The sequence below is a fragment of the Diadema antillarum genome, unplaced genomic scaffold (assembly GCF_040938485.1).
Source record: "Diadema antillarum isolate AM-2024a unplaced genomic scaffold, OU_Dant_1.0 seq00000286_RagTag, whole genome shotgun sequence".
Taxonomy (NCBI): domain Eukaryota; kingdom Metazoa; phylum Echinodermata; class Echinoidea; order Diadematoida; family Diadematidae; genus Diadema; species Diadema antillarum.
In genome coordinates this window covers 172259-195112 of record NW_027271314.1, presented here as the reverse complement: position 1 = coordinate 195112, position 22854 = coordinate 172259, and the positions used below count along the sequence as shown (strand labels likewise).

Genomic DNA, 22854 nt, shown 5'->3' with positions numbered 1-22854 from the left:
AAAAGAGACTTATGCTGTTTCTGTAAGTACAAGAAGATGTAAGTTTTTTTCTGCTCCAATTGGGGAAAGTTTACATGACTGAACACAAGGTGATGATGTAAAGTATGTATAAACCCTAGGCCAAGAATGCAGCCAATACTGAATAGGCAGTCTCTTTGTCTAAAGAGCAATTCTATGTTTTGCATGATTGCTGAATGCAAACTAGCCTGCAAAGAGAAAAAAAAAACAACCAAAAAACCCCCCCAAAACCCCAAACAATATTCATCATCTAGACATGTTGTCATGAAACTATGCAGAGAATAATGTTGAAAACACTGACATAATAATGTGAGCAAAATTGATTTTAATCCAATAATAAAAATTTTTATTTTTCATTTTAAAGGGATGGTACAGTATTGGTGGAGATGAAAATTGGGCTTTAGCTTTTTTGCGGGATACCACGAAAACACTTATGAAATAGTACAGAGCATACCATTTTAAGAGGAATTCAAAGTTTATTTGATAAAAATCGGGTTTGGAATAGCTGAAACATCCAAAAACAAAGTAAAACAAAACGATTGTGATAAAATGTGGGTCCCACACTTTATCAGGATTGCTATGTTTTGGATATCTCGGCCATTTCAAAACCAATTTTCATCAAATAAACATTGAATCCCTCTTGGAATTGCATGCTCTTTCATATTTCATTAGAGGTTTCTCACTATGTCACCAAAAAATGATAAAAACCTGAAGTTAAGTCTCAACCAGAACTGTATGATCCCTTTAAAAGGAAGTTGATTTGCAATCATTTTCTAATTGCAATGAGTTGCTTCTTATTCTCATTTGAGTTGTCTTTTGAACCGATTCATTGCTGGAATAGAGTGTGGTATATGAATACTATTATGAATTACAATTTCTACGAGCAGCAGGTCTGTATGATCATAAATTTCTGATGTGTAATTGTGGTTCCATAATCCCCATTAAGCATTATTGCAAATGTTCACTGCGATCTGCACACATCTTTGACATCTTTCTGAGGTATAAAGATTCATGAAATACTATTTTCCCCCACATTTCCTCACCAATGTTATGAGCAACTATAGATAGTGCCTGCAGTGTGTGTGTGAGTGTGTAACTGATTGTGTTTTACTTTTTTCTGAGGACCTACCCCTACAAGCATCTGCTTCCTTGTACGTTCCCCTGCACATACTCATCCAATATGAATGTAACATACTTTAGACTGACTTGACATTTTTTTGTCATGTTACAAATACAATACTGTATAATTAGTGTGGACATTTAATAAATGATATGAAATGAAATAAAATTGTGTAAGAACAAATTACTACAAGCAGGTGACTTTTAAGAGTACAGAAAGTGTTCTGAAATTGTAGTCAACAATGACACAATGGGGGTGTTAACTACCATCATTATTGGAGAGAGGTCTTCATGTTCCTTTGCAGAATTCTTGGTGCATATCAAGACTACCAAGTCATCAAAAATATTATTACAATGAAATATAAAAGGGATTAATCAAATGAAAAGATGATTCGATATGCATTCTTGTTTAAGCATTCAACCGTTAACACAGCCTGTCGTATACCTCCTCAGCATATTTCCACCCCATCTTCATTGTACAGTTACAATACCACTGATGTTTTATAACATTATTGCCCTGTATTAGCATTCACATTGGAAATACTGTGGATGCCTAGTGCCAGTTCATTATATTCCACAGGTGAAGCATACACTGAAATAAACAAACATTACATACACAAATGAACATAAACTGACTACTGTACAGTACAGTACAATGGCTGAATAATACAAATCTACAGAAAAATAACATAACACTTGATAATTTGGTATATTCATCGAGTAAAGGCCAATAATGAAAAATACAAGGAAACATAATACAGTGCTCACTGAGCTGGTTGTGTACAGACTCAGCCAGCTTTATGTGGGCTAAATAAAAAAATACAGAAGAAATTAACATAGCAGTGACAAAGTTGAATCTACTCACAAACATAATCATAATACTACGTACACTACATGAGTAAATAGCATGAAAGGGGGCAGTTACCTTAAATTCCCTGAAAGATTTATAAGTACATCAGGTACAGATTGGAGTTTGCTTTTGTTCCTTTTCTAATTCTGTCTTTCTCTTCATACTATATCCCTCATTTAGAGAACTAGGAAATAACACTGAAACAAATGGCAGAGTATTGTCTTATGTTTAGAAATACTACAATCTCTCCCCCAAGAAAACAAGCAAACATGTATTTCACAAAGAATGACATAGAGTTGATTTATGTTGACTGTTGCCATGGCAAAATTTTGAAATAATCCTGAGTAAAAAAAGCCCACAAACAAACAAACAAATCATATCCACTGATATGCAGTAACACAATGACATGAAAAAATGACAAGTATTAAGACACTATAACATATTACATTAAACATATTATACAAAAGCACAGTGACTTCAAATACAGCTTTGATAAGACAACTGACATGTAATAACTTTCCAGTCTAATTGCACTGTGTTTCCTTGGTGGGCCTAAGAGTAGGTGGATTTTTCTTTGTCTCTTTCTTCTTGTCCTTTCCATAATGAATGATAACAACAAATTAATACAATTTGTGAAGTCATCAAGCAAAACTTATAAACGATTGATCATCCTTGCTTCAAATCTAAGCGAAGCAAATTGAGATACGAGAGAGATAGTAATGGTAAAAAGTGATAATGACTATCTTACCAAAAAAAAAGGACCTCTGCATATACTTAGAGTGTCAAAAAAGTTGAACAACCTATGATTACCCCACTGAAACCTAAACTTGGTCTCATGTTAAATTCTATATCAGGTATAAGGTAACCCATCCTGTATGGCTAGATTTTTCTTTTTTTAATGGAGGTAAACGTAACTAAGCGGTGTCAAACATGAAAGAACACATACATTACAGTAGCTATGAATACAAATATTATACTTCCTCCCAAGCAACTTCTAAGTAGCACTGTTTTTTAATAGCACACTGCAGCGAATATAATATCTAATAAATACTGACAAAACAAAATATAGTTATATGAGAGGTAATGTATTTTTTTTTCCAATTCCAGTATGAGGTCCTGTTTACACTTAATGAAAAATCTGGGTAAATATAATGGCCCAAATTCACAAAAGTGGATTTACATTTAGACTATGGTTTAAATTTGAAATTGGTCTATTAAGCGTGAAATAGGTATACCTTTGACATGCGTGTATCGATGCACTTTGGTACTGGACATCTATTGGTGTATGCAGTCTGTCAATTGTATTTACGCAGAAGAAATTTTCATAAACCATGGTCTAAATCTTTAACCATGTTTGTGAATTCAGGTCATTTAGTGCATTTCTGCATTTTGTATCAGCAGGATATGTATGCTTTTACTGCCCCTACACTCATCGCTGAGCATTAGACATGGATATGAGGGGAAAATATCGCAAATTAAAGAGAATAAGCACACAGTTGTCATTAGAGTAATCATGGCCTCTTATAGAAATAGACACATATTCATTTGCAATGAAAAGTGGACAATATGCTATGATATGTACGGAGTGAAAGACAAACCATGTACCAAAACACTGGCAACACTTGAGTCTTGGTATTTCTGTGACCTTTTTACATTGTATGTCAGAAGCACAGCTGAATTCATGTGTCAAATTCAAAACTACATGAGCTGTTTAAGTATATTGCATCGATTCTCCTCAATCTACACAGCACACTGAAGAAATCCACTTTGGTTCCATCACGTGAATTTGATGATGTGGGACCATTGATAATCGTAGGCTTCTATCAGAGGTGTGTCACAAATCCACACAAATATCATCTCTATTCTCATTATTATAAAGCTAGAACAAGAATTTAAAAAAGAGAGAAAAGAAACAGAAATATTTATTCAAATTTTTAGATAACATGGACTATCATTAGTCAGCTCCTTAAAAAAACAACAGACAAAAACAAAAACAAAAATGGGTTTGGAAGTTCGATGAAAGAGGACGCGAATACTAGTTACGTTACGATATATATATTCGACAAAAGATTCAGTTTCATTTTGTTTACTTCCAGGTACCCCTTGCATATCTCAGGTTGTCATGGTAAAAACATGGCTAAACTGTACACAAGTGATGACACAGTGTGTGTTTTATCAGCTAACTTTCTTTACTCGATGTGAGTGGAATATACACATATGTACAGCATTCACAACAATGTCATGATATATACAATCCATCCTCATTTATTGAGATGTCTTTCTTTCTTTCTCGTCAACCAGCTGGGGATAAAAAAAAAATCAATCAGTTTGGAGAGCCTTGCTCGACTCAACAGTTTAAAGAACAGTCGCTTATATGTGAATTTGCGAGTTACATACAAATGTCAAAACTGCAAACATTTGTCAATTTTATTAAGGCAGATACAGCATTGATATGCACTAGTCTAGGTTACACGTACAGTCAAACCTGTCTTAGTGACCACATGTCTATAGTGGTCACCTGCCATATATGGCCACTAAAAACAATTCCCTCCCAGAGAAAAAGCACATTACAGAACCAGTCTATAGCGGCCATCTGTCTATAACGGCCACTTTTTTCATCTCCCTTTTGTGGCCGCTATAGACAGGTTTGACTGTACAATAAAAGTGGTTTCTTCCTCTTACGCTTATACAGAGTCTGGTAAATACTTTTTGGAGTTCACTTGAGTACATAATCATTAGCATCTGGGATGAAATCTTGCAAAGAATATTTACATTCATGAATTACGATGACAATCTTGCAAAATCATACAAAGCCACAACAGGCTTAATAGAAAACCACTGACGTATGGTAATAAAACTTGTATCAAACCACCCACGTTTAGCAGCTCTCCCTCGTAGAAGAATCAATGCCACAGTTCTTCATGAAAAAAATTGTCACAGAAGATTAACTAAAGGTAATAGTTCTTGACATTTCTGGTTATTGTTGTTGTATAGCACAGAAGAGAATGCTGAAAATCTTGGATAGCACACCGACCTTTGTGAGAATACCAGTAATATATCAAAAAAATCATATTATGGTTAATCACGCTTTTGCACTTTCCTTGTCAAAATCAGTATCATACAATGACCAATGGTAAAGACAAATGAAGTACTTATGGACTGTGTTGAGAGAAATGTTCATTACACCCACTTCTTTAGGCACAAAAGAATAATAACTCCGATGATATCACAAGATGTACCTTGTACACTGACAACACTTTAACTAAAATGCACATACCGGCATTGTGACTGCATGAACATATCTGTGCCAATATTCACTACTCTTCTGCTAGCAACAAACATAACACAGAGTTTGTAATGCAAGCAATCTTTTTTTTTTTTCTATTTGTCTTGGTCTTTACATAGTTTTACAGCTTCTGTTTGTGGGGCTAAATATTCCTGATATTAAACCAAAAGAAGTTTTTTCCTTCAGTGCTAATATGAGTTAAGTTATTTGCTGATTCAATGTCACATACATGTACCTGAAGATAAAGTAACCTGTCTCAGGGATGAAAAGTTTCACATGAAAATGAACCTAGAAGGTCACATAAAACTGAAAAGTAGGGCAGTATTTCTTTCTCAACTGCCAATTAAGCTTTTATCAATGTTTACGCCTTCTTTTCCTCAATATGTTGTAGACGATTGTGTATTATGTATACTTTCCTTTGACTGGTTTCAGACCTTGGGGAAGGGGGGGGGGGTACCTTCCAGCTGACTTAAAAACCTACCAACAAACGTTCTAAATAGATTGCTGTAGGCTACGTAGACTGAAAAAAAGTTAAACGATGTAAAATCCACATCCTGATTATGTTATCCCTTCACTGAAGTGATCATCAACACACATAGCACACATATTCAAGTTCCCATGAGTTTAGTCTTGATTCAAGTCAAATATTGTTTGCGAGAACTTCAACCCTTGAATTTAGTCCAGGTTCAAGTCACAGTTTCTTTGCGAGAACTTCAACCCATGAGTATAGTCTGAGTTCAAGTCACAGTTTGTTTGCGAGAACTTCAACCCATGAGTTTAGTCTGGGTTCAAGTCACAGTTTGTTTGCGAGAACTTCAACCCATGAGTTTAGTCTGGGTTCAAGTCACAGTTTGTTTGCGAGAACTTCAACCCATGAGTTTAGTCTGGGTTCAAGTCACAGTTTGTTTGCGAGAACTTCAACTGGACAAAGTAGCAAAATGTGCCAGCAGTCCACCTCTGCCATTTAATCCTTGGCATGATGTTTTGGTGCCTATAAAGTGCAGACTAACAGTTTCAGGGTATGATGTGCCATACAAACTCAAACATGCATTTCATTAACCCGAGTGCATCTTGTCAGAAAGTGGACCCATTAACTGGTGCAGAAACAACACTCTCCCAACAGATGACATTGTGCTAATTCCTACACAGCTTTAAATACTAGATGTCTGTCCCGTTTCACTTGCAGCATGCTGTGTTGTGCGCTAAATCCAAAGCAGCAGTAATACGATTCTGGCTACATGATGACATATTTGGTGATTATAATGATGAAAAATATTATCCCCACCACCACCACTGTCCTTATCAATATGATAATAATATTCATGGTAGTAAAGTTTATAATACTGTTTTCACTTTTCTCTTTTTCTACTCCTTCAAGTCATTAGTTTAATATTAATCCCATAAGCTTAACTGATGTGTTACACCATATTACCCTCCCATGAACAACCTGGCAAAAAAGAATACTAAATAGGAAATACACAATCTAACTTCTTAGAACAAGGCAAATTTTGTTGTGGTTTTCATGGGACATCATAAGATTATGTGAGCAAAGAACGACTATTCACACTTCCTATAGAAATCTAGGAGGTGCTACCAAGGTGACAACAATATCCCGAACATAGCCTAACGAAAATATTCTCTTCCGGTTAAAAATGCGACACATGCATGGCTGTTTCCACTGCTAATCAGATAAAACACACCACACAAACCCTGGAATAGTATGCAGTGTATCCCTTAATACTGCAAAGCTTTTGAGAACAGCTTTGGCAAATCCTTATCTTATTTTACCAAACAAAGTCAACAGAATTGGACTGGCATGTGAGGTTAATTGATTTAAAGAAATGAAGAAACACAGAGAAAATGAGGAGGTAGGGGTAATCTATACAAGAAAATTCCTTCACAATATAATACTTGTAAGTTACAGGTGAACCTAAATGCACACATTGTTAACAAGAAAGCCTTCTATACGACCTTGTGAAGCGTGAAATCCTCTTGTCTTTAGGTGAGTTGTCCTTAGGTGATGGCAGAAACAGACTTCAAGCCATCCATCATATGAGTGCAGCTGCAGTAAGATGTACCTATCTAATCCCTTGATATTCTCTGCGAGTTTCTCTCTCAACAATTCTGTGCAAGCCTCTATTCTCGGCAACATGTTGTAGTCTTGTGAATTTGTAACAGAGTATAAAAACTTTATCCAAGTCTCTCCAAAACACAAGAATCCAGCCAGTAATGTGAGCTGTCCACGGAGAGCTTTCGATGACTGACGACCGCCGAAAATCTGACACGCACACCAGAGGGGGGGTGCTGGATCGGAGGCTACACCGTCAACGCCCGCCGGTGTCACGAGTCGCATGGCAGCTGGGTCGTGCTGCGGAGAAAGATAGGGTCGAGGGTCGCCAGTTTGCTGGCGAGGAAGGCATGGGTGCAGTGGAGGAGTTTTCGCAGGTTGGGACACTCCAGCTCCTAACAGGGTTACAGGGAGAGAAAAGAGAGTGACACAGGAAGTAAATGAGACAAGTTAGGGTCAACAACTGCATCAGAAATCATAACTTACTGTAAACGCCAACTCTGTGTGCGTGCATGGAAGTTTAGAGTCTTTCTCAGAATAGCTTGCATCAAAACATATCTCAAGTTCAGCAAGTCATGATGTACATGTATCTCTTGTATTAGGATTGCAGATCGAGTGCAAAGGATTTCATCAATATTCCTTCCTAATAGCTCTTGACCATAATCACTTAATCTATTATCATCATCATCATCATTCTCATCATGATTATCATCATCTTCAATATCATGATTATCCTCATTGTTATCATGATATCATCATTATTTTTATGATTATCATCATTATCATCATATCATCAAGAATAATAATGATGATGACGATGATAAGTCATTTCTGCTACTATCATCATCATCACCATTACTTGTGTAATCCATACTGTAGTCACTACTTTCTTCCCACATACCTGAGTCTCAAGTTGTCCCGTCGTGGCATTGGTGAACTGCAGCTTGGCCTTGGCATTGCCGTCGTCTGAGGAGTTCTTGAGTTGTGAGAAACGATACCTCCACAGCATGGCCTTGGAACATCAAAAGAAAATAGATTTAGATCAAGGCACACTGTAATGGCAGTCTTCTTCTTCAAACAGTACAATGTGCCTGGTCGATACAGTTTGAAGACTGTTGTTAGTCATCGGGAGGGGGGGGGGGGGGAGAACCACGCAGGGCTAGCATCATTCACCCATTTCTTGGTTTGGGTACCATGGTATATGGGGTGGACCACCTAACTGGGATAGCACCCTGCTCCTTGCAAGGGAGTGAAGTGGGATCTTATACATATGTGAGCTGTGATTCTCTTACACACAGGACCTCCATCTTGTGTCCTATCTAAGGAACAGAGTGCCTTTGCCTCTTACAAGAGGGGACGGTATGATTAAGTGTACATGCAACATTGCTCAGCATGACTCACTAGGAATGGAACCTGAGCCTTTTCATTGCATGGCAGATGCGCCACCGACTGAGAGACATCAAAAGACACTTTTTCAAACTGTAATGTATCTCTACTGTGCATCAGAAACAACTTAACCTGTTTGAGAAGACAATATATTATTATTATTATTACTATTATTTATAGTGCGCTTTTCCCACAAGGCCCAAAGCGCTTACAATCAATTCAAAACATGTACGACAGTATGTGTAATTGGATAAATGTTACAGTTACGAACTAGTTACTACTAAAAAGATGTGTTTTCCAGGCTTTTTTGAAAACACTGACTGATGGAGACTGTCTAACGGTAAGCGGTAAATTGTTCCAGTGCTTTGAAGCAGACACAGTGAATGTCCTATCACCGGCTAAGGTGCGAGTGACAGAGTATGTGAGACGAAGCGGATCACTAGATGACCTCAAATTTCTAGTAGCTATCTAAACTGCAAAATTAAACAATGAATGAACAAAAAGAGAACAATATGAAAAAAGCTATGATCTCTGGCAAGTAACAACTGTGGTCTTAAGATACCATAGGCCTACACCTCCCAGTGGTGATGTGTAAAGCAAAGACAAATAAATGCTTGAAGCTTCACTCACCTTATTGTGTGCATCAAAGAGAGTGAATCCCGTTGCCAGGTCAAGGGTCAAACCAACGACTCTCTTCCTCCATGTGCAGCCATATGTTTTAGTCTGTAATAGAAATTGATAAATGTACATCTATGAACAATGAATGTAAGTGAGGAGTAGATCAACTACAACGAAAAGAAAAGAAAAACAACAGAAGTGACAAAAAGAAAACAAAAACAGAAACTAGAAATGTCGCTATGGCGACTGGTATGCCTCCGCCATAATGCATGATTCTCCTAATAGGTCTAGATAGTATACAATGTATGTGGACAATGTGTGATTACATTTTCACAAAATTGGCAAAATATTAAAATGACAAGTTTGTCACAAATGTGTTGAATGTTCACCTTCCATGACCTAGGTTTAATTGGATGAATAGGAGAGCATGTATTTGGGATTTAAGGACTTTAACTTGACTTTGACCCATTCATATGTTTATGCATTGAGTAATTTTCAAGGTATGGAGAGAAAGTGCAATTTCTGTATTGAATAGTAAATTGTTACCATTTTCATCTGGACTTTGACCCCAAAATTCATAAGATAATCACTGTTAGGCAGAACATGCATAAATATGTAATACGTTTCAAGATAACTTGAGCCACTTCCGAGATATGGAGAAAAAAATTAGTTCGGCACTTTCACTTGATCTTTGACTTTTTGACCTTTGAGGCAAAAAGAAAAGAAAAGAAAATTTTTTCAGAGAATCTCTATTAGGTTATACATGTATACACCAAGTGTAAAAAAAATAATCCTGCTGGCATTGCATAAACATGAGGGAAATAGTAATATTTTGAAGTGTTGCCCTTGACCTTTGACCCCTGACCTTTGACCCCATGAACCCTAAATTCTCTAGATAATCACTGCCAGTCATGTATATATGTATATATACTATGTTCCATGAAAATACCTTGAACAATTTCCAAGGTTCAGAGAAAAAAGGTGAAGTTTTAATATTTTTACTTGACCTTTTGACCTTTGACCTTTGACCTCATGACCCAAACTTTCACCAGAAAATTTGATTGGGTAATACATGTATACACTAATTTTCAAGAAAATATCTTCAGACATTGCATAGATATGGTGGAAATAGTAAAATTTTGTGTATTTGACCTTGACCTTTTGACCTTTGACCTTGAGCATGTGCACCCAAAAGTTGATAGGCACAACTTCACCCCCTAATACACTTATATGCCAAGTTTCATTAGGATACCTCAAAAGGTTTTGATAGTTACCCTGTCCACAAAATTCATTACGGACGGACGGAAGGACGGACGGACGGACGGACGGAAGGACGGACGGACGGAAGGACGGACGGACGGAAGGACGGACGGACGGACAACCCGAAAACATAATGCCTCCGGCACCACTTCGTGGCGGAGGCATAAAAAAGGAAGAACTTAGCAAAAACTGCACCCTTATAAAATAAAAGAATAAATGAAAGCAAAAATCATTCCAGCAGAAACTTAACACATAAAAATGACACAAATATGTCGTAAAGGTACAGTACAGTAAAAATACTAACTATTTCAAGCGGATTTCCCTAACTCGATTTGATAAATACAAATAGTGCATCAACAACAATGGGACTTGTGACCCATTTGCCACTGATTTTTAACAATCTGTGACGGTTCCAAGGGAGAATCCTAATGTTGACTTACACCGAGTTTTGTGACAGCCGTGTGTGTGGCACGGAGCACGGCACTCTGCCAGACGTTGAGCTCGCTGCGGTTCTCCACGCTGAGATAGTGGCAGTCATCCGCACCGGACTGGAGGAGGAAGCAGTGGGCGCGGTCGTCTTGGAGCTCAGCATCCTAGTATTAAAGAGATAACATTCATTTATCATCGATCTTTCGATCGCGACGAAAATTGACACACACATTGCCAGTGACAAAATCTCAATGACTGTAAAGTTATGCAACTGATTGACACATTGCCCTACATGTACATTGAGGTAAAAACCGCTTGACGGAAGAATTTCATGAATTTGAACCGTAACGTTGTTTTTTCAAAATGTTATCATTTACGCTAAATTATGCTAATTTATGCATAATGTATGTGTGACATCAGACTATTTCCTATAGACCACTAAATAAAGCTCCAAACAAGCAATTTTTTGTGTAAATATTCTTTCAAGTGATATTGTTGCAAGCATGAAAATATGTATTAATTGATTTTAACCAATAAAACCAAAAGTAATCATGCCTTTATGAAATTTGACTGTATGCACATTGTTGGAAACACATGTCACTGAGCTGAACTCAACTCAACTGATACAAGATAAACAAGAGAGCACTATGGTACCTTTCTGAGGTCGTTGCCAAAACACATGGGAGAAAAACAGAATTTTCTCTCTTTTGAGAGTTATATTTCCAAATGTTTGAATAAAGTTGGTGATTAACACAGGTCATCATTCTGTTGCGTCCGTGAATGTTGCAGTTCGTCCTGTTTTGCCAAATTCTGTTCAGTCATCTGGAATTTGCATCTGTTTCTTTTACAGTTGTTCTAGAATTACTAATTGGTGGCCAAGATTTAGATGTATTCTTCTAAATGCATTTGTATCATCTTAAAAGACTTCCCAGTTTTCGAGCGCCCTGATGTAGGAATTTGGCTGCGGAAATTGCTTGCACAACGTGGCTTTAGTTTCACTGTTGACGTGTCTGATAATTGAATTTCTCGCGTAACATGATCTCAATGCTGGCGTTACATGTCCAACTGCTTTCAGTTTATCTCACCTTGAATATTCTTGATACCACTTCATAGAGCTTATAGCTTCTTTCGCAGCGAGACCAGTCTCTTGTATTTACCTGTTAGTGAGAGGCATAGATGTGATTTGAAAGTCTAAGCAATTCAACAGTCTAAATTCTGAAGAGCCCTTGAATACTGTATTTCAGCATTGTTTCTCCAAAGTCCTTCGTAAACAAGAAGTTTTGTAGACTTTGGAATTCCTGTATATTTGAAAGGTTACAAGGTACATTATAGTGTTTGAGTTATTTGAAATTCAACTAAATTACTGTAAAATTGAAAACTTTTGTGGCATGAAAATTTTTGCAAATTATCAACACACCAAAGTAACAATTACAAGTAGTACTGTACATGTCACACATTTCATTAGGATAGTTTGCAAATGTAGACTTGCATGACATTTTGGCTGGCGATCAAGCTGGCCATGGAGCACCAAAGCAATCATACAAATTTTAAGGTACTGTGTTCCAAGGGCAGCCTCTTCAGTGTTAGCACCTGATCTACCAGAAGGCCCTGCCTTTATTATTACCCTAGCAATGCCTGGTACCCATTTAAACACCTGGGTTGAGAGGGACATCATGAGTGTAAGTCCCATCTTGTCCAAGGATGTAAGCACTTGATGGGATTCAAACTTTGGGACCTCCATTAGAAAATCAAGACATAAGTATCATCCCTTCCCAAAAAGCAAAATTAGCATCTTCCCTATTATGGATATGATTCAAATATCATATCATATATGTTACAGGACAGCAGTATCTTTGTACATGTGCATATTGTTAATTTTTTGCCAATGTCCATCAACTTGCAAAATTAGTGGAAATACATCCATCTGGAAGTAATGTATTTGGTGTGTACAATCACACCTGCCATATGGATTGTAGACAAAAGACTTGTAATACTGTATATGCCATAGCGAGTCTAATCATTTCTGGACTTACCATCATTGCGAGTGGTTAAATTTGTGATAGTGCAGTAGCGCATTATCACACACTTTGTTCATGTACTATGATGTTAGCATCAGATTTAACATTTACGTATAATCTTAAATTCGCAATTGGCACCAAACTCGCAAAATTCGTGAGAATAATAACCTGTAAAATATTATAGTGTATACAGTAATCATCAATCCAGAGAAAGCAAGAGAACTCACAGGAGGAGAATCAAATATGATGATATCGGCTCCTCTTATTGCTAGGAATTTAGGCTTCCACACGTTGTGATGCGAGTTGCTGGCTAACCTCTCCTCCACCCAGCCAAAGTGCATGATCTACAATGGGTTGGACCAAAGGGAAATAAAAAAGATTGCATACACAGGTTTAGTCTGAACGTATCTTTGATTTCACTGCTGGAGGGATAAATGTAATAAATCAAGCATCAAACTTATTCTCTTGGTTCATGTAGCATGTCTGGACTTGCCGATTCTGTTCACTAATATCTTTTTGTGGTCATGCAACAATTTTGGAATTTGTAGTCTGTCCTAGCGGATCTGTGTGTAGTGGGTGGAGAGTCCATCTCAGAGAGCTACTGGCTGTGGACACGTCTCCACATTGTTGGTTTACATAACATAAACAACCAACTACAGGCACCTACTTCTCCAGCATAATCAACATGGTTTCATGTCAACTTCATCAATGGCATGTTGGCCAACGCATGCACATTAAAGGCGGAGTCACACATCCCAAGATATGAAGAGTTTGTTCGCAAAAGCCGATAAGTCCATTTTTGAAGATTTTGAAGTACTGTCTCTGTCAGAAAGTACAAAATGATACCTTTTAAATGATATGTTGGTCACTACATATAAAGGTACATTTTTGAAGTTATGGTCAAAAGAAGCAAAAATTTTCTTATTATTCTCTTTATTTTTCTTGACCTTTAATCGCAAATATCTCCATTTGGCAAATATGGACTTATCGGTTTTTGCGAACAAACTCTTCATATGAACTGCCATAAAAATTATTTGTCTTTCCCTTTAAAAAGGTGGAATTGTTTTGGTCCCACCTTTTCTTCCACTTTGTTTTACTTTGTTTTTGGATATCTCAGCCACTTCAAAACCGAATTTCATCAAATACGCTTTCAATTCCTTTTTAAATTGTATGCTCTTTAATGCTTCCCATATCAGTGGTTTCTAATTTTCTCACAAAAAGTTAAAATCTGAATCCCCCATCAGCCAATATTAGGTTGTATACCATCCCTTTTTTAACCAGTTCCCTACTGAATTGTGAAATTCCCATAGACTTAATACACGGGCCACTAGGTTCCCGTATGGAATGGGTTAAGTGATGTGCATTCAGCAGAGATGGAGACACTTATCCCAGAAAGAAATTGAGATTTGAGTGAAATTAAGTCTTGGAAGATCAAAATACACAACAATATCATAGACTCTCTTGCTAATTGTTTCATTTCATTTCATTCCCAGTGCAATATGCATGATTTTGTTCATTAAAACTTCTTTACTTGATTTCCACCTACCTGGTCAGCAGGAGATAACAGGTCATTAGACAGCTTCATCTGCAACACAAAAGAAATAAAAATCAAGAGGAACTCTAAACTGTAGTATAGACGTTGATAATTTATACAACATCTCTATGGACTATGTTCATGGGAAAGCAAATAAAAAAGAAGGAAAAAAGAAGAAGTAATATGGTGAATTATCTTGTGCAGTACAAAAGATTTATGAGCAGCTTTGATGCTGTGTTCCCATAAACAAAGTGTTCTCTATAATCTCTTATCACTCACACGCAATTATACATTCAAATAACTGTTGTAGTTTTACTACTTCAGTCAACTCTGTTCTCAATTTTACTTTGCCTGCATTAGTTGCTATCAGGTCAGGAATGTAAGAATCAGGTAAGCTTTAACTGTGATAAATTACTATACCTTGTTAAAAGTATGTAAAACCTTCATACACAAAGTATTGACCAAAGTAGTCTTTAAAATACCAACAAGAGGTTTCAAGCATAAATATGCCCTTCCTCAAAGTCTACAAAGGGGCTCTTTGACTAATGAGGGGAAAGTAGGGATAGTTGAGTTCATGAGTGTTTAATTCTTTGTGTGAAGGACCAAAATATCACTAAAATAAAGTTTGGGGTGTTTGTTGTATAGTGTCTAAAAGTGATGATGTCAAAGTCTTTTGTTTGTACTTGGGTTGGAACCAGGTGTGCACATAAACACTCAAGCCAGGTGAGGTTGGTTAGAACCAGTTTCCATGGCAATAAATGGCTATGACATCACACTTTTGTACTCTATAGGGTTTACAGGTTGTATGAAGGGATGGGGATGAATGAGCCATAGTGTGGGTGTCATACTGCTTACCGACTGAGCATTGAGCGTCGCCACACCCGAGTTGATGACTTTAAGCCAGTCCATCAGCTCGGTGGAACTCTGACAGAGAAGGCTGCCGGAGGACACCCCATCCACTCCTATCACCTCAAAGGTGTTCGGCCTGCAGGGTAGATTTACAGTGTCAGAAGATATCTTTACATATGGTAAGTTTGAAATGCTTATGACATATTGCTGCTGGGGTGACAAAAACCTCGTATTTCCAAAAATGTCAAATGTTCAGGAAAGCAAAAAAACATGGCAGCCAAAGCACTATAACAAATGGGATCACCTTTTCCTTTGACATGCTGTGTTGGCTTCATTTTGGGGATAAGACAGCTAGGATTTGGACAGAATGTCACTTAACTGATTATATGATAATTGATCAAAAAAGTGATTTTCACATAAATTTGAGATACAAAGATCTTGTCACCTCACTGATGGATGATGATAACAGCAATAATAATAATAATAATAACAATGATAATAATGATGATAATAATAATAACTAGAAATGTCGCTACAGCGACTGGTTATACCCCCGCCAAACAACATTTCATAAGCTTTGGTCAAAACAACATTTCATAAGCTTTGGTCAAAACAACATTTCATAAGCTTTGGTCAAAAAACTGAGGAAGTAGTTAAATCCGCAAGATCTTTCCTTGATCTTCTGCCATTAATATGTCGTTACCATGGCAACGTACTTTCGGGTACTGTCGAAAAATGCGTCTTGCACATCTACAACCAAAAGGCACACATCTGTACCAAGTTTCATGGAAATTGGGCAAAAACTGAGGAAGTACTTTGCAACACAAAATTTTCCATCATTTTGGCTCATAATATGTGAGCTGTTACCATGCCAACATACTTTTTGTCACTGTCAAGAAATGTGTCATGCTGACCTATATCCTAAGACAAACATTCAATATGAATTCCATGAGAATTGGAAGAACACTGATGAAGCAGTTTTGCCATGAAGCATTTTGCCCTATATTTTACTAATAACATGCCGTTACCATGGCAACGCACTTTTTGCCACTGCGGAAAGATGTGTCTTGCACATTAACATATTCAGATGAACATCTGTACCTAATCTCATAAAAATTGATCAAAAACTGTGGGAGGAGTTCGCGACGCAAGATTTGTACCCATTTTTGCCCATAATATGCCGTTACCATGGCAACGTACTTTTGGGTACTGTCAAAAAATACGTCTTGCACATCTACAACCCAAGGCACACATCTGTGCCAAGTTTTATGGGAATCGGTTGAAAACTGAGGAAGTAGTTCGCGACGCAAGATTTGCAACGGACCAACCGCCCGACCGACCGCCCGACCGACCGCCCGACCGTCCGCTGATTCCTATATACCCCCTTCAAACTTCGTTTGGCGGGGTATAATAATAATAATAATAATAATAATAATAATAATAATAATAATAATAATAATAATAATATAATAAAAATGATAATAATAATAATAATAATAAAATAATAATAATAGCAATAATAACAATAATGATAATAATAATAATAATAATAATAATAATGATACTAATAAAAATATAAATAGAAATTACAGAAAAAGTTGTACAAGCAGTTAGCGGTAGACATAGCAATGATTCCACGACAATACTATCACTACTCCTGCAACTATCATACATGGCAATTACAATTCTAATGCATGATGTTCCAACTGATAAGTCACAGGCTGGTAAAGGCAGAGATTCATATACATTATATATTACAGCAACGCATTTGGGCACAGTATTTCATAACTGAATACACGCTTTCCCTGTCATCAACACTTAAATGCACAAATTGATCCTGTTGAGGATTATCATATCATGAATTATCAAAACTTTGGTCCAGCAACTAGGCAAGCCAATCTTTCAGGCGGTAAACATTAAAACCTTCACTGGAAAAATGAGTATACTATTGCAATAGGTCCTAGATATATGAGCTTTATGACTTGTATGCATGCAAGCACACACACACACATACAAACCCATACAAACACAACTAGAACCCTTGAGGAGAGAAGTAATATTTATGTTATTGTTTCAAAGCCACCATAGTCTACATATTCTCATGATCTGGTATACATCCCTTCCAGTATAGCTAGAGTGCAAACAAACAGCTGTACAGCATAACTTTACGCCAAGCTGGAGTGTGCGTTGGCGTGAATGCTGTGGATGCAGTGTATGAATCAAGATGACACAGAATAGGCGTTCAAAGTCCTTGATCTGCCATTCCTTTATGTAAATTATCAATAACATTTCTTGTGGCTATCAGAAGTGTTAAGATGTACCATATCTGACAGTTTCATGGAATTTCAAAACCAATTATGAAGAAAAGTAGATAATTTTGTCTCAAAAATTCGGTGATCATGCACTGATCGTGGGTTTGCACGTTTTCACTCCAGCTGCCGCTAAATACTTGGATGTGCGACCGTAAGAACATAATAGATCGACTCACCTGATTTTGTCGGTCCCACTTGCATACCTGCTGACCCGGGCCATGAGTAGTGGTATGGAGAGCATGTCCACCCATCTGGTCTGGGTCTTAGGCTGGGGTGAGGGTGACTGGGCTGGGCTGTGGACGGTCGCTGTCGTGGAGGAAGCATTTCTTGTCTGCATGGAAACAGCAACAAGGAGAAGACATTCAAAATCTGAAAGAAGCATGAATTCATGCACACTGCAAAATTTCATTCACACCACTACTAGTACCATGCCTGACATTGACACATATTTCCTCCAGATTTGATTTGTGCGTGGTGTGCTGTTTATTCACTTCTTTTTTTTCCAACAGAAACCTGTCATCCTCTCTGCTGGTATCTTCCTTTGCTTGTATGAATATGTTTATAATGCAGACATCACCTTACATTCTTCAACATCTGCAGAGAAAACCACTGTCTCAATGGAATTTACGAGAACCTTGTTGTCAGTCATATCTTGTGTAAGGGCAAATATATGATACTACAAAATTGAACCACGTCAACGTCACATTCGACAAAAAGTCACAAGATCTTTACACACATAAACATACCTTGAAGACTGAAGAAGATGGACAGATAAGGTAGACAAACAGGTAGATATAAGGAGATATACCATGCATGGACAGGAAGTTATGTAGATACATGTAGAGAAGAACAGACAGATATAAGCACATGTAGATGGACATATAGAGAGATAGATAACAGATACACAAACAGATCAATACATGCATATATGCATGAATACATAAAGGTATAAAAAGATAAATAGATGGACAAAGATACATACATAATACTCTGGATAGCTAGAATGTATAGTTAGATAGAGAGTTAGATAGAAAGATGGATGGAGGGGTAGATAGATGGATGGATAGATAGATAAATAGATAGAGCAGATGGACAGACAGATAGATGGATGGATGGATGGGTACATAGAAAGATACAATACGTAGATGGAAAGATAGATATATAGAGCGATAGATGGACAGATAGATAGATAGATAGATATATGGATGGATAGATAGATAGATAGATAGATGGATGGATGGATAGATAGATAGATAGATAGATAGATAGATAGATAGATAGACGTACACAAATAGATACAGTTTCAACACAGTGAGAGACTAAAAGAGAGAAAGAGTGAGAGATAGGAGAGAAAGAGTGAGAGATATGTTAAACATACCTGCCAAGTGTCTCCACCATTGGTCAGACTGTTTTCTGTGGGTGCTGTGTTGTTGTTGTCTGGTGTTCTTCCCCTGTCTGCTAGTTTAGCTGGAGTGCAATAAGACACAGAGTCACATCATGAAGAATCTACCTTCATCCATGTTGCCATGGTTTCGAGAATTCCGGTAGCTTTACAATCATACCATCTGTTGGTAGCCTCACACTGATTTTTACAAACTCTCATGCTTCAATCAAAAGTAGCAAAAGACATCCTATGGCACATCATCAACAAGATGATATATTCAACCGTATATATTTTTTTCACTTTTTTTTTGGGGGGGGGGGGTGTGGGGGGTTGAAATGAAGTGACTCCTTACATCATACAATTTTTACCTCCACTTATTTCTCTTTGGGTTTACTGCTTTTACATTTATACACACTAGAGTGGAATGCATTCTGAGACTATGATGTGCTTCACTGTTGATTCTGCTTTGGTTAACAAGAAAAATTTGAATTCTATCTTCTGCAAAGGTGAGAGGTCTTTTATCTTCTTCAGTTTCATATTACAAAAGGACAATCTAAATTACCACTTCATCTCACCAAATCCAGCTAGCCTGTCTGGTGTTTGCAGGAGAAAAAAACAACAAACTACTGAGGCCTTTTAAAGCTTGTGTGTCCCTTTTACAATCCTGAAAACAGGATTCCTTTCACAGGGTGGTATATTGTAGAGGTAGGTAATTCAGACCTTAAGTCAGAATGATAAAGAACAAAACTTCTTTATAATGAAGGGTAACAATATAATAAATTTCTGGTGAACTTCTTTGGACCCTGAAAAAATTCTGTTGTTCTCAGTGTGAATTCTCGAGTGACATGGGATTAGTTTTTTCGTTTCTTCTCTTAACCCGTTGAAGACGGTTTGATTTTGCTACAACACACATTTCCCATGCATACTTACCCGAGTATACTCGGGACTCGTCCTCAACGGGTTAAAAACTCTGAGGTGTATTACCGTAAAATTTCATACACAATGTTGGGAGACATAATTCTTCAACCATGCAAAATTTCTTGATGTTTGCACAGGGGACATACAATCTTTAAATACCAAAGGTAGTCTGCACTCCTCAAACAAGTCCGATGAGGACAAATCTCTGTGGGTGAGAGAGAAGGAGTACTGTCACCAGGTATATATACCCACCTGCTTGTTTGAGGTAGGGCGTGGCTGCCCGGAAGTGTCTCACGGTAAGCTCAACCTCGTTGCCGGCATTCTTGAGAGCTATTACCTGGGGCGAGGGAAACAAAAAAAGCATCCTCTTCAGTCAAAGCAAAGGTTTTTGCACCTGTGAGAAGCAAGATTAGAATCTCTACTTGAGATGCAGTCCTTCATAATACACTAACTTTTCATTATCAACCATATCTTCTGGAAAAGAATAAAAGTGCATGGTTGGAAATATGCACAGACATTAGCTATTTGACGCATGAGGTCTAGACAAATTGAGCAGCACATGACAATGTTGCTTGATTTGTTTTCATGATTTCATTATTATTTTGATTACAGAGGATGCCCAACGATTAAATCTTTGAAGATTTCTGTGGCGGTAGAATGTTGAGTGGTAGAAGGCAATTATTCTTTCTTGGGTATGTATGTGGCCCTTAAAAGGCCCTACCCACTCCCGACGTCTTGGCAAACATGTTCTGACCATTTTCAAATTTGGCAAGAACATGCTTGCCGAAATGTTGGGAGCGGGTAGGCCCTTTTCAGGGCCACATACATACCCGAGAAAGAATATGTGGTGCACAGTTAAACCTTCTACCACTCAGGATGCCCAATCTCAATCTCAATTAGTAATCATCAAAACTGTTAAAAAAAAAGATTGCTTTAATACACTTTAGTATACGAAACTAATTTATTTTAGATAAGTACCATACATATTATACCTCACTTGGTGTCTACATACACTATAGAGAGATCATGAATATGTCCAGGGTTTATAATCATCTTCACATAAAGAAATCATCACAACCCTAATTATATTTTTTTTTTTTGAAGCGGTGTAAAATTTTCTCTTGCAAATGACAAGATAATAAAGTTTTATCCTGGTATTTCTTTCTCTACCCATGCATACATTATTACACCTCTCTACTTATATGCTGCAAGCACTTGTGCACCATGTTTCAAACTATCACCAACATACTAATCATACTTACTGCTTCATCATGAGTTGCTCTTTCGATGGACATTCCATTGACCTTTGAATACAATAGAATACAATTCTGAGTAAGATCACGAAGAAAACAACATAACCATTACCCCACAAAACTGCAGCAAACTCGCTGCTTAAACATGAATATCTCTCTAAAGATATATATATATATACACTGGATACTTTCATATATTTGAGTAACCAAGAGTATATTACAGAATTAACCCCACATACAACTCAAGATGAGATCAAACTAATAAGATAACCTTTGGCTGTATTTGTTGCTCCTTTGAAAGCCCTTTAACCTTTCAGCATATTATCATGGAGGTTCCTTGTAATATCAATGTCTGATGTACCCAGTGAAGGGGACACTAAATTTCACCACACTGTGCATGGGTCTAGACAATCTAATCATGTATCTATGGCGATTACAAGTAAATTGCAGAGCACCAGATGCAGAGATGATATGATCCAATCAAAGACACACACAAAAAACCCAACAACAAGAACAACAACAAGAACAAGAACAAGAACAACAACAACAACAACAACAACAACAACAGCAGCAGCAGCAGCAGCAACAACAGCAGCAGCAACAACAACAACAACAGCAGCAGCAACAACACATATACACATATACATACATACACATTTTCTCATTACATCACAAGCAGAATCACACATGCACACACATGCAGTGACTGCTATGGGCAGTTCAATGATTTTTACAAGGGGCAACCGCTGGGGGTTTGGGGGCTAAAGGGTTACATGTCAAACTATTTTGCATCCTTTGATGCCTATACGCATCACACAAGGATGTGCCTCTCTTCAATCAACCTGAGCAGCTTCAGAAATAATTGAATTTCTCTTCATTTTCTCTGTATTTTTAAAACATCATCCCATCTCCATCTGATCTATTTCACAACGTGTACATTATGCTGCACCAGGTTTTCAATGAATAACTACACCTCTATTAACACTAATTGATGTCTTTAAGAAATTAAAATACTCAATACAACAAATAAGTAATATTTTCTGCATTTTAACCTTGTTGTAATCTGTTGCTACCAACAAAATTACATCTTCCCTACCAGGGCCCCGTTTTATCAAAAGATATAATCGATTATAAATTTCCTTACCACACAGGCTGCCATAGACTTATAATAAAACCAGCTGTATAATAAACTATAACTCTTCATAAAACACGGCCCAGGTACTTTAATGAACAATGTGCCCCTCATAAAACATTGCTATGAATTTGCATTGTATGTAGTCATAGCAACCACTGATTAAAATGACAGCAATGGAGTACTGTGGTTTACAGAGGGACAGTCCCTTTTAAACCCATTTTACTGCATCAGAGTCTATCCACACAATGGCATTGCACTGCACCTAGTCATAACAGCCTCCTTTGCATAACGTTGACTCGCCACAACAAAAGGATCCTAAATTTGATGGTAGCTGAGCCGAGAAAATTGAGTTTGAAGTGAGATCATCAAAATTAGTCAAAACGATAGGATTTCTGTTTTTGGCATAATTTTGTAGTC

The 22854-nt window shown here is 37.3% G+C and overlaps 1 protein-coding gene across 1 annotated transcript in view; it reads right to left on the bottom strand.

Moving 5' to 3' along the window:
- Positions 1–6338: 6338 nt before the first annotated feature.
- The window catches only part of LOC139730023 (gamma-2-syntrophin-like), a 39776-nt gene continuing 23260 nt past the window's right edge, over positions 6339–22854 (bottom strand). The window contains exons 7-18 of the mRNA XM_071640940.1: positions 21312–21353; positions 20302–20386; positions 19126–19214; positions 17924–18078; positions 15442–15571; positions 14599–14637; positions 13280–13396; positions 12120–12191; positions 11046–11198; positions 9358–9450; positions 8243–8353; positions 6339–7736 (exon numbers count right to left, since the gene is read on the bottom strand). Coding sequence (XP_071497041.1) covers positions 7614–7736; positions 8243–8353; positions 9358–9450; positions 11046–11198; positions 12120–12191; positions 13280–13396; positions 14599–14637; positions 15442–15571; positions 17924–18078; positions 19126–19214; positions 20302–20386; positions 21312–21353 — 1209 coding nt within the window. The 3' untranslated portion in view covers positions 6339–7613. The remainder of the gene's footprint in view (positions 7737–8242; positions 8354–9357; positions 9451–11045; positions 11199–12119; positions 12192–13279; positions 13397–14598; positions 14638–15441; positions 15572–17923; positions 18079–19125; positions 19215–20301; positions 20387–21311; positions 21354–22854) is intronic.